We start from the raw sequence: 12,815 nt of genomic DNA, 5'->3' as shown, positions 1-12,815 counted from the left end.
TAGCAGAGGTTAAAGTTTGCCATGTGTGTATCTATTCTGTTATAACATTAGATCATAGCTAGTAATCAGCAAAATGGAAGACTAAGTAGTAGGTAAATAATGGCAGATAAAAGAACTGTATACATGTTCTGAAAAGCTGTTGAATAGCAAATAACTTGCTGCTTGGGTAGACTGGAGTCCTGTTCTCAAAAGTATGAGACAGTTTGTGAATGTCAGACTGTGTAGAAAGTTTCATTCATAGCATGGGAAGGAAGTACTTAAAATCAGGGAGCAAGGCTTTAGTGTTCATAGCATGTTTACCCTCATTTTTTGACTCAGTGCCTCAGAAGACTGCTATGGTGTAGTCAAACTAAATCTGCCTAGCTTAAATATAGTTTGAAAACTACTGGCTGGCCTCCATTTGAGATGTTCCTGACAAACATATGTTATAACCTATCAAAGGTTAAAAAAAAAAAAATCTAATTTCTCAGGAGGACTACTTCATGATGTTTGATAAAATATTTGTTGCGAAGTAGCCTTGCTGGGTGGTGTTCAAAGAAACTTACCACATTATTGTCTCTGTTGTAGGCAGCAGCAGGCATACTGTGCTACGTGGGAGCCTATGTGTTCATCACATATGATGACTATGATCACTTCTTTGAAGATGTCTACACACTAATTCCAGCAGTTATTATCATAGCTGTGGGAACACTTCTTTTTATTATTGGACTTATTGGGTGCTGTGCCACAATTCGAGAAAGTCGCTGTGGGCTTGCTACGGTAAGTTGCAGAGTTTTTATGTGATGATGTTTGCCTGTTATATATTTGGCTGCTTTCCTGTTTAATAGACTTCAAAAATACTTTTTAAGTCTGTTCTTATCTTATGACCTTAAATACTTTCCTCTTATATTTGGTTATCAACATCTTATTTCAATTTTCTGTTCTGAATAATGGTGTTAAATTAGCCAGTTCTGGCAGTAGAAGGCTCCTCAGTTTTACTTTTTTTTTTAGAACTGGTCATCTCATTGAGTAAAATTGTTTGCACAAACACTCTTGATTTCATTTTACAGTTTGTGATCATCTTGCTCTTGGTTTTTATCACTGAAGTTGTGGTGGTTGTTCTTGGATACATCTACAGAGCAAAGGTAATAACTTCTCAATTTCAGTAAGTATTTTGATGTGAACTGTGACCAAAATACAGAGGTGTAGTCTTTATTGTATTTAATTCTGTAGAACTGTTCTTTAGTATTTCTTAAGGGAATAAAACCAAACTTCTAAGTGGATTAATTTGAGATATCAATATCTTAAAATTTAGAACATCATTATTTTTCAAAGCAAAGCAGAAAGTTTTCTCAGAGGTAAAAAAAATTAACTGGAATATATCATTAACCTTTCCATTTTCCAGATGGTCTTCTAATTTATTTATGCTTTAACTTTGTGAATGGTTCAGGTTGCACAATATTTGAACATAGAGCATATTGTTTTGATATGCAATAACTTAAATGTTGTCTTGTGTTTTGGTATACAAACTAACACTGCATAATAATAAAATCAAATAGATAGAACGTGTTAATGTATGCTATTTAGCTTTATACAGGTTGTTGACAAAGGTTATGGCTAAAGAAATTACTTTTCCCACTGTTTGTTTAATGGAAGTTAAGAAATGGGACTGGGAAAATGAAATTAATTCTGTTTCTACCAGCATGATATATGGCAGAAATATACCATGTGGCAGAGATAACACAGTGTACCTTGAAGAAAAAAAATTTTCGAACTTGCACAGTTTTACTGGATTTTGTTATGTCTGCACCTAAATCCTGCCAAAAAATTAGCAGGAAAGACATTTTTAGCTGTGATGTGTAGTATGATTGCATTATAGGACACTCCAGTGGTATATTAATAGCAAGGTATCAGTACTTAGTGTCTTAAACTATTGTTTTCAAGTGCAACAGGAGTGTCAGAAATAAATTTATTACCAGTGAACTGGAAGGTGAAATCTGCTTAGATTTCTGATTATTTTTGCCAGGATAAATAAGGCAGCTCTGTGCTTTGCTAATTTTGTTCTTTTGTTTCTGACATGGCATATTCTGTGTGGTTTTTTGTTTGGTTTTTTAATTTTGTTTTTTTTAAGGCACACAAATAACGTTAGAATCACTAATTACTCTAGTGTGAACTGTACAAACTTCCAAACAAAACTTCACAAACGAAAGGAAAGATTTAAGACATGACAGTTGTTCATCAAAACTGTTGGTACCAAGGGAGACCGACTATAATGTCTCAAGAAAGTAGCATTGTGTGCTGCAAAGTTAAGATACAATGGCTGATCTTAAAATCATCTAATTTTCCAGCATGCCTCAGCAAACCTGCATGTGTGGATCCAATTCAGAGTCCTACTCTTTCAGAACAACACGAAGCACGCATAGGTCATATTGTGATAAGATTGCCCTGCTGTAGAATCTGCTAGCATTGCTCCTTATCAGGAGAAGTAAGGCTCTTTGTAAAAGGCAGTAGGGTTTAAACAGGTTGTCAGTTGGTTCAGGACTTACTGGGGTTTTTTTTTCCCTGGAAGAAGTAGTTAACTGTCTTTGATTTCATAAACCTGCCAGTTAGCTAGAGCTAGTGACTTCTGTTTGCATTGTCTGTACTTTGCATGGACTTCAGGCATAATGTTGCCCTAACTGAACCATAAGCCAAAAGATATACAGGCAAGCACTGAAATAAATTATTTAAAACCTATATAACAAATTGAACAGCTGTTTTGTTATATGAATCAGAGTTGTAAATCACATTAGTTAAATCATCAAACAATTGATTTTTAAAGTAGTCTGAAACAAGCTGCCTGTGCAGGCTAAACTGACTTCTATTCGTATCTGTCTTGATACAGATTTACTTGTAAAGATAACCAGCATTCTTAGGTGGGGGAGGAATGAAGCTTGTGCTATTGCTGCAGAAAATTCTTCCCTTAAAGCATTTAAGGGAATTATGTGCTGCAAGCCTTCCCTACTGTAACTTGCGAATCTAAAGAATATGCATGCTTAGTTAATGCTCAGCCCTAAGATTACATTCCTTGCATATAATTCTTGTTGAATGTGATAGGGAAAAAAAAAAAACAATTCAGAGCTAATCTTACTGTTGTGCAAATGTTTAACTACACCAAATTTTCTGTGGATTTAAGTAACAGTTTACAGTGAAACATATTACTTGAAAGTTTCTAGTAAGATTTCTTCCAAAATGGGCATTATAAGATGCCTTTTGGGGGACAAGTGGTGATTCTTGTGTAGCATCCATTTCTAACACATGTACTTGACAGAATCTTTAGCAGCTTGACTCATCTGCAGTAGCTTTAGGAGCTATTCCTGTAGCTGTTGCTGCATACAATGTACTGCCATCCATGTTTCTCAGGAAGTGTGGGAGGACTGGGACTGAACGGAGAGCTTGGCCACTGTAGGATAGAATAGTCGGCCAAAAGACCTCATCTTTGAGAACTTACCTGTACTTCAGTCAGAATGGGAAGAGCAGGTGGTATGACTTACTCATATCCCTGTGGTCCCAAAGGGAACAAGTTAGCCCAGGTAGTTATACTGGTTTTGGTTTGAAACTTTGAAGGAGTTAGGAAGTGGAAAGGTGAATGCAAGCTCTTAGGGAGAGCCCTTAACTTCATGGAATGTCTGCCACTGTGACATAATAAAAGCAATTTCCTTTCTGAGAGACATTGTAAAGTTGCTTTGTCTAAAATCTTATGTAAGATAACTGCTTGGTTTTTTCTTGTCCATCAGCTGCAAGCTAACAACATCTTTGCAAAAGTTAGAAAAAGTTAGAATTTTAAGAAGCTGTACCACCAAAGTATGCTGATATCAGATGATGGGCAGTTACCTTGGTTTCCTGAATTGCTTATAATTAGAATTTATATAATTTTACTTAGACCTGTACTACTTGTGTTGGTGTGCTAATGCAGATGCTTTCCTAATACTTCACAGGTGGAGGATGAAGTTGATCACAGCATTCAGAAAGTATACAACGGATACAATGGGACAAATCCTGATGCAGCCAGTCGTGCTATTGACTATGTACAGAGGCAGGTGAGACCGCGAGACACTTGAGAACTTTTCACTTCTTTCTGTCCTTAAAACACAGATGCTTTGGTGCTCTGCTACTTGTGTGGCATATCTTCCTCCGTTCTGACAAATCTAGGAAACAGCTGGTTGGTCAATAAATAGCTTAACTTGATTAGAATTAGTGGAATTATGACATTGTTGATGGGAAGATGCATTTTGTGTGAATGGCTATCTATGAATGAGCGTTTGGATTCAGATATTTAGTACTTATTTTTCTGCAATGGAACACTGCAGAATGTTCTCACATCTGCACAGATTTATCTAGAAAGTACTGGGGGTAAAATTGCATCAATTAAAGTTGCCTAATATTTACATGTTAAATGTCTAATGCATTTAAGTGGGTTATGCTACTAATTAATACCTTGCTTAAAATCCCTCCTGAAAGGAAAAAGGACAAGAAGCTGGCAAATTGACACTTAGGGCAATACCTCTGTTTGAGGCTGCACTGTACACAAAAAGGACTGCAATAGAGTATGAGCCCTAAGCAAGAATGGAACTGTGTTTATTTTTAATTGGTTCATTCCTGAAGGCTTTCTACATGGCCACATAGGCATGTGACTGTATCAAATTAGCTTTAATTCTGCACCACAATTCTGTGAGAGGAGCAAACACTGGTTCATGCCACAACTGTGTCCAGAAAGCAACGTTGTTTTTTTTTTCAAGCACCAGTTGTAAGCTTTAAGGATAGAGCTGTGCTAAGCCAAAGTTAAAAGCTTTTGTCTTGTCTAGGAGGCACGAGGGGAAAGTGGGTTGTCAGATGTTCCTCAAGAACAGAAATTTCAAATCTGTATTATGTGAGGAGTAACTTAAATGATTTAAGACTATAAGCCCCTTTAAACTACACTCAATCTATGATTTGCTTAGGTAACTGTCAAATACTTTGTGTTACTCAAGTAGCAAAGGTATCCTTACCTTAATATGCTTGTGTTCTTGGTATTGCAATTAGAATTGCTGCCTTACCCCACATTGGCTCTTTACCTGGGTGTCTTTTCAGCTGCGCTGCTGTGGGATCCATAACTATTCAGACTGGGAGAATACTGTCTGGTTCAAACAAACTAAAAATAACAGTGTGCCGCTTAGCTGTTGCAAAGCAGCCCTCAGCAATTGTACAGGCAGTCTGACCCGCCCAATGGACCTTTATTCTGAGGTAAGACAGCCAAAGTATGAACTTATGTAGCCATGTGCTTTTGCTGACAATTGTTTAATTTTCTTTTTAGTGGGAGTATGAAGTCTTGGGAGTATTTGTATTAACAGGAAATAAACATGGTTTCTAGAGGAAAAAAAAACACATTCTTTCCTTTTTTAATCTGTGATATACTAAGTAATGACTTTTTTAGTGTTTGGATTATCTTTCTGCCCTGTTTGATGCTTTTAGGGTTTTTTTTTTTTCTGTGCCTAAATGTGGTTGCCAGATGGATATCTAAGAAGTCATCTTGTTGCAGGGGTGTGAGGCGCTGGTTGTAAAGAAGCTTCAAGAGATCATGATGTACGTCATCTGGGCAGCATTAGCATTTGCTGCTATTCAGGTAAGAGAATATTCTTTAGCTGTAAACTTTTTCTGAATTGAAATTCTAAAATGCTGTCCAGGTAACTACAGAATGATGACAGCTTTAGTCTCTCCTTGGTTTAGGAGCACACAATGAACATCAGTCAGAAGGATCTAAACACTTTAGACTTCTCAACCATGCATGGTCTAAAAACTACTGTCATGCAGATGTATATTCTAATAGATTTGAAGATAGAACAGTCAATGTTACATGCAGTAATCTACTAGAACATAAATGGTAAATTATTTCTTGAAAACTAATTGTTTATTAAGTGTCATGAATGTGATCTGATAGCATTTAATGCTTGAAGAATTTGCAAAGTATTTGATTTCCAACTTTAAAACAAATAGCTCATATTTCATGCTATTTTAGAGGTACATCAGTTTAACTGTATTTCATGGCATACAAGTAATGTCCGGACTACCCAAGAGATACACCAGGGTTTTTGATAGGGTACTCTGCTCTTGTGCAACTGAATTTTGCATTGTGTCCTGAAGATTTCTTGGCTTCTGGACTGGCAAAATAAGGGGTTCTAAACTGGAGACCCTGCCTACTTAAAACTGAGTACAGGCTGTCTCCCACATGAACCTTAATTATTACAGTTACCCTGGTCATAAAAAGTAACTGAGGAAATAGACTGATTTGTATCTCAGTACTTATTTAGATTGATTTAAAAAGACTAGAACAGTCTTCTAAACAACTGTAAAATTGGAATTTTGAATGCTCGTCAATTTGGCAGGCTTAGTACAGTAATCACATTATTTTCAGACTGCGCCAATGTTATGGCCTCTGAGAAATGTAGTATATATATGCTGAATCCCAAGAGACTTGAAAACTAATTTCAGAGTTACGTTTGTGCCCTTAGTAGCATTTGAATTTGGAAAACATTATACCTGTTGAGTCAGGTGGTTTAGGCACTTTTGTTTTCAAAAGCAGCTTTTGAGCTGTATTGTGTGTTTGACGGTAAGTAATCTTTTGCAAACAGTCTTGTGAAAATATGGTTAAATTTCTATTTCAATGCTGCAAGGGTTACTCCTAGGTAACACTATATACAGTAACATTGTTGAACTGTCCAGAACCAGATTACTTCAGCTATGAACTTAAAATTTGGTGAGATCTGTGCTTAGTCTTCTGGAGGAAGGTATTTTTTTTAATTGCTATTCTTAGATCTTTAACTATTAAGGCAATATTTAGTCTGATTGAATACTGAAATATATTTGTGTAATGTAAATAAATGTATTTACCACAACCATGGTCACTGTGCCAGATTTTTTTTTATGTAGGAAAAAAATGTATTATAAGGCTCAGTGAGCTGAATCCCAAGAAGAAACATTATTCCTGGTTTTGGAGTTTGCAGGCTGATTAACAGATCTGCCCCAAAAAGCAGTATAGTTACAGTTCTCTCTGAGATTGGGCCAGAATTTCTGACCTGTGCTTGCAATGGGAATGTGGCTACTTTCATCCTTCTGTTATTCCTGGCTCATCAATTCTAGGCAAGCATGCTATTTGTATCCCTTCTGCAGTGAGCGCTCTTTGATTTGTCTCCATATGTCAGTAATCAAGCTATTGGCAGAAAGTACATACTGTATAAACAGTTTGTCAAGGAAATAAGAACATCAGAGAAATTTCTTTGCTAATGCTACAGTACTGCATTTTGAAATTTTTTTGCTTAAAGTTAAAACAAACTACGTGATACCTGTTTAGAAAATGAATAGAATACAGATAAATACAGAATACAGAGTGTTGGGAATGCTCCTGAAATTTCTGTCTAATAATGTTCAGAGTGGCAATCACATTCAAATCTATCAGAGGTCATATTGTTTTATTTTTGCTCCGCAGTTCAAATGGTTGTAAAGTCACATGTTTTTAAAAGACATCAGTTTCACTTAAGTTGATACTAAACCATATTCAGACTGTTCTATTATTCATCTCCTGAAACTGAAGACATAAATTGTGATATTGTCTTATTTGTAATACAGAATTTAAGTATGTATTTAGCCTGATTCTTGGCAAAATAGTGCATGGGCTAATTAAAATTGAGATCAGAATATAAACTTTAGCAACTTGCCTGTAACCAAGGTCATGTCCTGTAAACTTAGAGGAGTAATTACGTTTTTCTTAACTTTTGGTGAATTTTATTACCTTTCCTCTACCCACTGCATAGAGTCCACCCCAAACTGATTATTTTATACATTATGCAATAAGGCTGTCCAAAGTTCATTATCTCTAATAGCTTGCATTCAACAAACATAGCCTTTGGTACTTTCTTTAAAAGACTGAGGAGAATTTTTGCAAGGCCTGGAATTTGTGGAAAGCTTAGTCTTTTCCGCATATAAGTAATTTTAGGTATGTTCATGTTTCAGTTACCATGGGGACCTTCCAGTGTATGATAATTCCCTGGTCTCAAACCACAGAACTATTAATAAGTAGGAAGGAAGCTGAAAGCAGCAAAGGCATTGCAGTGCAGTAGAAATGATGCCTGATTAGCTGCAGAGTTCATCTTTAAAGACAGCTTTTGTAGTTAGTGATCACTTACAAGGTCCTGAGCTTGGCATATATATATATATATATATATATATAGCCAATGTACAGAAAATAAAAAAGGCAAACAGGTTTGAAAGCAAATTGAATATAGTTACTGCTAGCAGGCAAAAAAAACCCAAAACAAACCCCAAAAACAAACAACCCCAACAAACAAACAACAAACCAAAACCAAACAAACCTTTTGACTGTGTGAGATGTGTCTAAACTTTTCTGAAAGTTGAAGAAAAGGGGGATGCATGGATCCTTCATCAACACAGACTTTCTTAAATATTTTTGTTCACAATGTTAAGTAATAACTGAAGAGAAACAGAATCAAATACCTTAGAAAAAGCTTCAGAGGTGCTAGCATATTTCTTAAAATCACATACTAAATTTCTCTAGAGAAATTTGAAATACAGAGATTACTTATGTGTTTACAGTGAATTTTAGGAATAGGCTCTCTAGCCTCCTGAAGGATATAAATGGTTTAAATAGTAACTCAGAAGTTGCTTACGTGAGTTCATACTACAATACCTGATTGTTTCAGATTTTACAAAGCTGTATATAAATTGAATGTCTTGAGTGAGTCACTGACCAGGATTATCTTTGTGTGAATAACTGTAAATAAATGTAAATATGTATTTACTTACAATACATGGCTAGAATTAATTATAGCAAGTGACTATAATTTTCATGGTGTCTTCTGCAGCATCTCTTCGAGGTGTTTTCTGCAGCACACTCTCCATTTTTTTCCTTGTTTTGAACAGGGAAAAAGATGAAGTTTCAATACTTGTAGGCTGTGAGTCTTCTGCAGAGTTCTGTAGCCACTGGCGTCTACCATAAACTCTCCATCTCACAAGTCTGACTTAAGGTTTTTCTGACTGTTGATATTACCTCCTCACTTAGGGTTATGTCCACAAAGAGTCATTCTGTCATATAACTCTTGTTTGTTTTTTTTTTTTTTCTTGCTCTGACATGAATATACCAACCTGAGCAACCTGATCTAGTTGAAGATGCCCCTGCTTGTTGCAGGAGGTTTGGACTCGATGACCTTTAAAGCTCCCTTCCATCCCAAACCATTCTATGTTAACATGTATTTGGGAGTTAGTCTGTGAACTGGAACCACTCAAGTACTGATGGAAAGTGAGGAAAGGTGCTGTTTTTACCAACATGCTGAAGTACCATGCTCTAGGTTACTCTCCATGTGCTTTTTTGAGCCTGAACTGGTTTCTGCTGTAGATTCAAAGCAGATAATACACTCCAGACAAAGAATATTATTAATCTATACAGCTTGTTCCTTTCCAGGAAGTTAAAAACTCATCCTAGAATTTCATCATGCCTCTTTAATCACTGCTTATTTAGACATAGGATTTTTAAAACATTTTCTTCAGTCTTTCAGCAGATTTAAGTACTATGTTGCATGCACCATCATTTAGTTTTAAAATCTGCTACACGTGTGATGTTTGCATCAGACTATTTTAAAAAATTAGTAATGTCCCAGTGCTATGTTTTTGCTGGGTTTTTGCTGTATCAATGGATAAGCTTTATACTTCATTATCTGATCACCCATTTCATTCTTGTTTGCTTTCTGTTTTGGTTTTTGGGGTGTGGTTTTTTGGGGGGTTTTTTATGAACTTATTTACCTTCTGAGTGATGCTTTATAGTCCAAAGCTATGACAGGAGCCTCTTGAAATATTTGCATCTGTGAATAGACTTCTATGCATCAATATAATCTCTTTACTAGAAACTGTTGCCAATTACTGTAGACCACAGAACATAACACTATACCTGGGTTGGTTTTTTTTTCAGTGGGTACAGTCTTACTCTACCTACCATAAACATGCAGCTTCAGTAAAATATCATGCCCTACATCCCTGATGACATTCATCTGATTTAAGTCTTGTAAATGTATACAGGGTGATCATACCTAAATTCCTGCAGACTTGCCAGCACAGTCATGCTACTGTGAATTTTAACAACAGGAAAATGTCTAGAAGTGAGTAATTCACAAAGATTGAGCATTTGAAAGACATTTCAGCAATGAAGTAGGTTCATAAAACTCTAAAATTTTGCTCTTTCTCATCATAGCAATTAGAGGCCAGTGCATTTGAATTTCACTTTGGTTTTTCATACCAGAAACAGTATCTAAAAATCTGTAGCTTTCATTAAAAAAGTGATTTTTTTTATTATTATTATTTTTTTCCATCTGGGTTATTGAGTCAGAATATAAGTGACTGACCAAAAAGCTTTTGTTAAAGATGTCCAAGACAATGTCGCAAGAAAGTAAGGCTGGAGTTTGTGGTCCTTGCTTTTTGCAGCAGGAAATGAAGCTTTTTCAAGATCAATGCATTTGTTGACATGTATCTTATGGACAATTACCGTCTTGCGAAGCATGCTGACAATTTCTGTGCCAAGGTTAAATCTCTTGAAGTGCCTTCTTTGTACTCAGCTTGTTTTCTTTTTTGTTTTGTGTTGTTTTTTTTTTTTCTCTATAGCTTCTGGGCATGTTGTGTGCCTGTATAGTACTATGTAGGAGGAGCCGGGATCCTGCCTACGAACTTCTCATCACTGGTGGAACCTATGCCTAGAAGAGAACGAACTCGCAGTTCAATCTTATCTCACTTATGTGAAGGTGAATGGGCCACGTCTACTGCGATAGCTTTCTTGCCCTAAGCTTAGTCAAAGCACACCTTTCACAGATGAGGACAGCTGTACTGTACACTGGTGATGGGCAAAACAACTCAGCTTTACACACACCCATATAATTACCTGTGACTTTCACTGTTTTAGCCAGCTGTTCATGTATCTAAATGTTTTAGTACACTAGTAAACTTCCTAATTTCAGAACCATTTGCAAGTTAAGTGTAATTTGGTTGATATGAATATCAAAAGGATGTGTGCCTACTTTGGTAGATTACCTCTAAGCATTAACTGGCTGATTCTTGCATATAGAGAGAGAATTTCTTAAACCTTCACTACATGGAGCTTTTTTTTTTTTTGGCCAAAGTTGTACAAAGAAAGCCAGCTGTATTTAATTTGAGGAAAAATATTTAAATCTTGCTCTTCACCAGTGTCACTTTTTAAAAAACACTTAAGTAAAGTCCAGTACACTTTATATATAAAAAATGAAAAAAAAAAAAAAAAAGACTAACCAACATTTTAGGATCATGTGACTGCAGTTTTAACCTTCAGAGAGCAAATCTTTCAGACATTAGTGGATTAAAATATGAGAAGTACAAACTGGCTTTTCAGAATTATAATGTATGCACTACTGTTCTATAATGAAATATTTCTTTTTTCTATGAAGAAAGGTTTTATGTGTTGAGTGAGCTGTTAGACTGTAGATCTTAAATTGGTTTGGAAACAATGTAGCCATGTAGAGTAGCGAAGTAATATGTGAAAGTGATCTCAACTGTAAATAGTAAACCTGGTTAAATAAATCTCTGTATATCCTCCCTATAAATGTGTCTTGTTTTCTGTTTAAGGTTCGGGTGTGTTTGTTCAAACAGAGTCCTGGTGTGCTAGAAGCCTAAGCTTTAATATGAAAGCACCAGTTTTAAGTGGTTTCACTTAAGTAGGTCTGTATTTAAGGTTTGGTGGAAGCTTGATTGTATTGTTTGTTCTTTTTATTTCAAAAAATACGGGAGAAACGGAGCACAACAAACTTGGTTGAACTTGGTAGAAAGTTAACATCTTGCGAGTACAATTAAGGAAGGATCTGTTGCCTCTCAACAGCGGGAGATGAATAGCCACACTATAACTGCTGTGTGTTAATTATGCATTAATGTGTTTTATGTTATTCGGATGGTTAGTCACTGCTTTGCTTTCCAAGGCTTCAGCTGCCTTGTGATTTGCAGAAGCCAGGAATGTTCAGAATTTCTACCAGTTGCATATGTGCTTTATCATGCAAAGTAGACAAGCTCAGCCAAACTGACATCATAATATTCTCAAATACCCAAAGAAACATCGCTCCACAAAAGAATTCTAATATGCATAGTCTGTTGTTAAAGCAAATATATCTTGTGGGGGGGATTTAAGTTTCTCAGAGTTGTTACACTGCTGTAGAAGTATACTTTTGGAATTCTATATTTTTCTAGAGGTGGGTTTTAGTTGTTATGCCCTTGGGGCTTAGATTTTAATTCTTAGTATGTTATGTGGCTTAATAACCTGAAAGGCCTCCTGGGACTTTGGCGTTAAATTTCCCGGATGTGGTAGTTGTTAACAGAAGCTACCCTCAGAAGTGTTGACAAATTTAAGGATTATCTGCGTCATGTTGTATTGCATATTGTAAATATGCTTGGTAAGATCCCAGACTAAGAAGATTGAGATGACCCTGGCTTATAAGAATCAGACCAGAAGAGGTTTTTAAAACAGACTTGGGTTGCACAAAACAAAGCTAAGGATGCTTCAAAAGGTAGTCAGCTCTTATTAGCTACAAGGCAGAAAGTAGCTCCACAGTTAGGAGCTGGAAAATACTTATCTGAAGTGAGGATAGTTATGGAGTGCTTACAGTGCATGTACTTGTTAATCTTACTGGAAGACATGGATTTGAAGTAGAGATGACTTGATGATATAGCACCAAGTACTTGCATGTAGATCAGGCAAGTCTCTGCTTGCTTTAGAAAATGCAGAGAATTCATGTTGAAATGTG

The 12,815-nt window shown here is 36.0% G+C and overlaps 1 protein-coding gene across 1 annotated transcript in view; it reads left to right on the top strand.

Annotated features, from left to right (window-relative positions):
* TSPAN3 (tetraspanin 3) overlaps window positions 1-11,627 on the top strand; it is a gene marked incomplete at its 5' end in the record, with an annotated part of 20,976 nt that extends 9,349 nt beyond the window's left edge. Inside the window, 6 exons of the mRNA XM_010172427.2 lie at window positions 568-759; window positions 1,050-1,124; window positions 3,957-4,058; window positions 5,089-5,241; window positions 5,537-5,620; window positions 10,660-11,627. Coding sequence (XP_010170729.2) covers window positions 568-759; window positions 1,050-1,124; window positions 3,957-4,058; window positions 5,089-5,241; window positions 5,537-5,620; window positions 10,660-10,752 — 699 coding nt within the window. The remainder of the gene's footprint in view (window positions 1-567; window positions 760-1,049; window positions 1,125-3,956; window positions 4,059-5,088; window positions 5,242-5,536; window positions 5,621-10,659) is intronic.
* Between the last annotated feature and the right edge of the window lie 1,188 nt (window positions 11,628-12,815).

The sequence above is a fragment of the Antrostomus carolinensis genome, unplaced genomic scaffold (assembly GCF_000700745.2).
Source record: "Antrostomus carolinensis isolate BGI_N321 unplaced genomic scaffold, ASM70074v2 scaffold53757, whole genome shotgun sequence".
NCBI lineage: Eukaryota > Metazoa > Chordata > Aves > Caprimulgiformes > Caprimulgidae > Antrostomus > Antrostomus carolinensis.
Note: the sequence above shows the minus strand (reverse complement) of the source record. Positions and strands in the feature narration are given on the sequence as shown.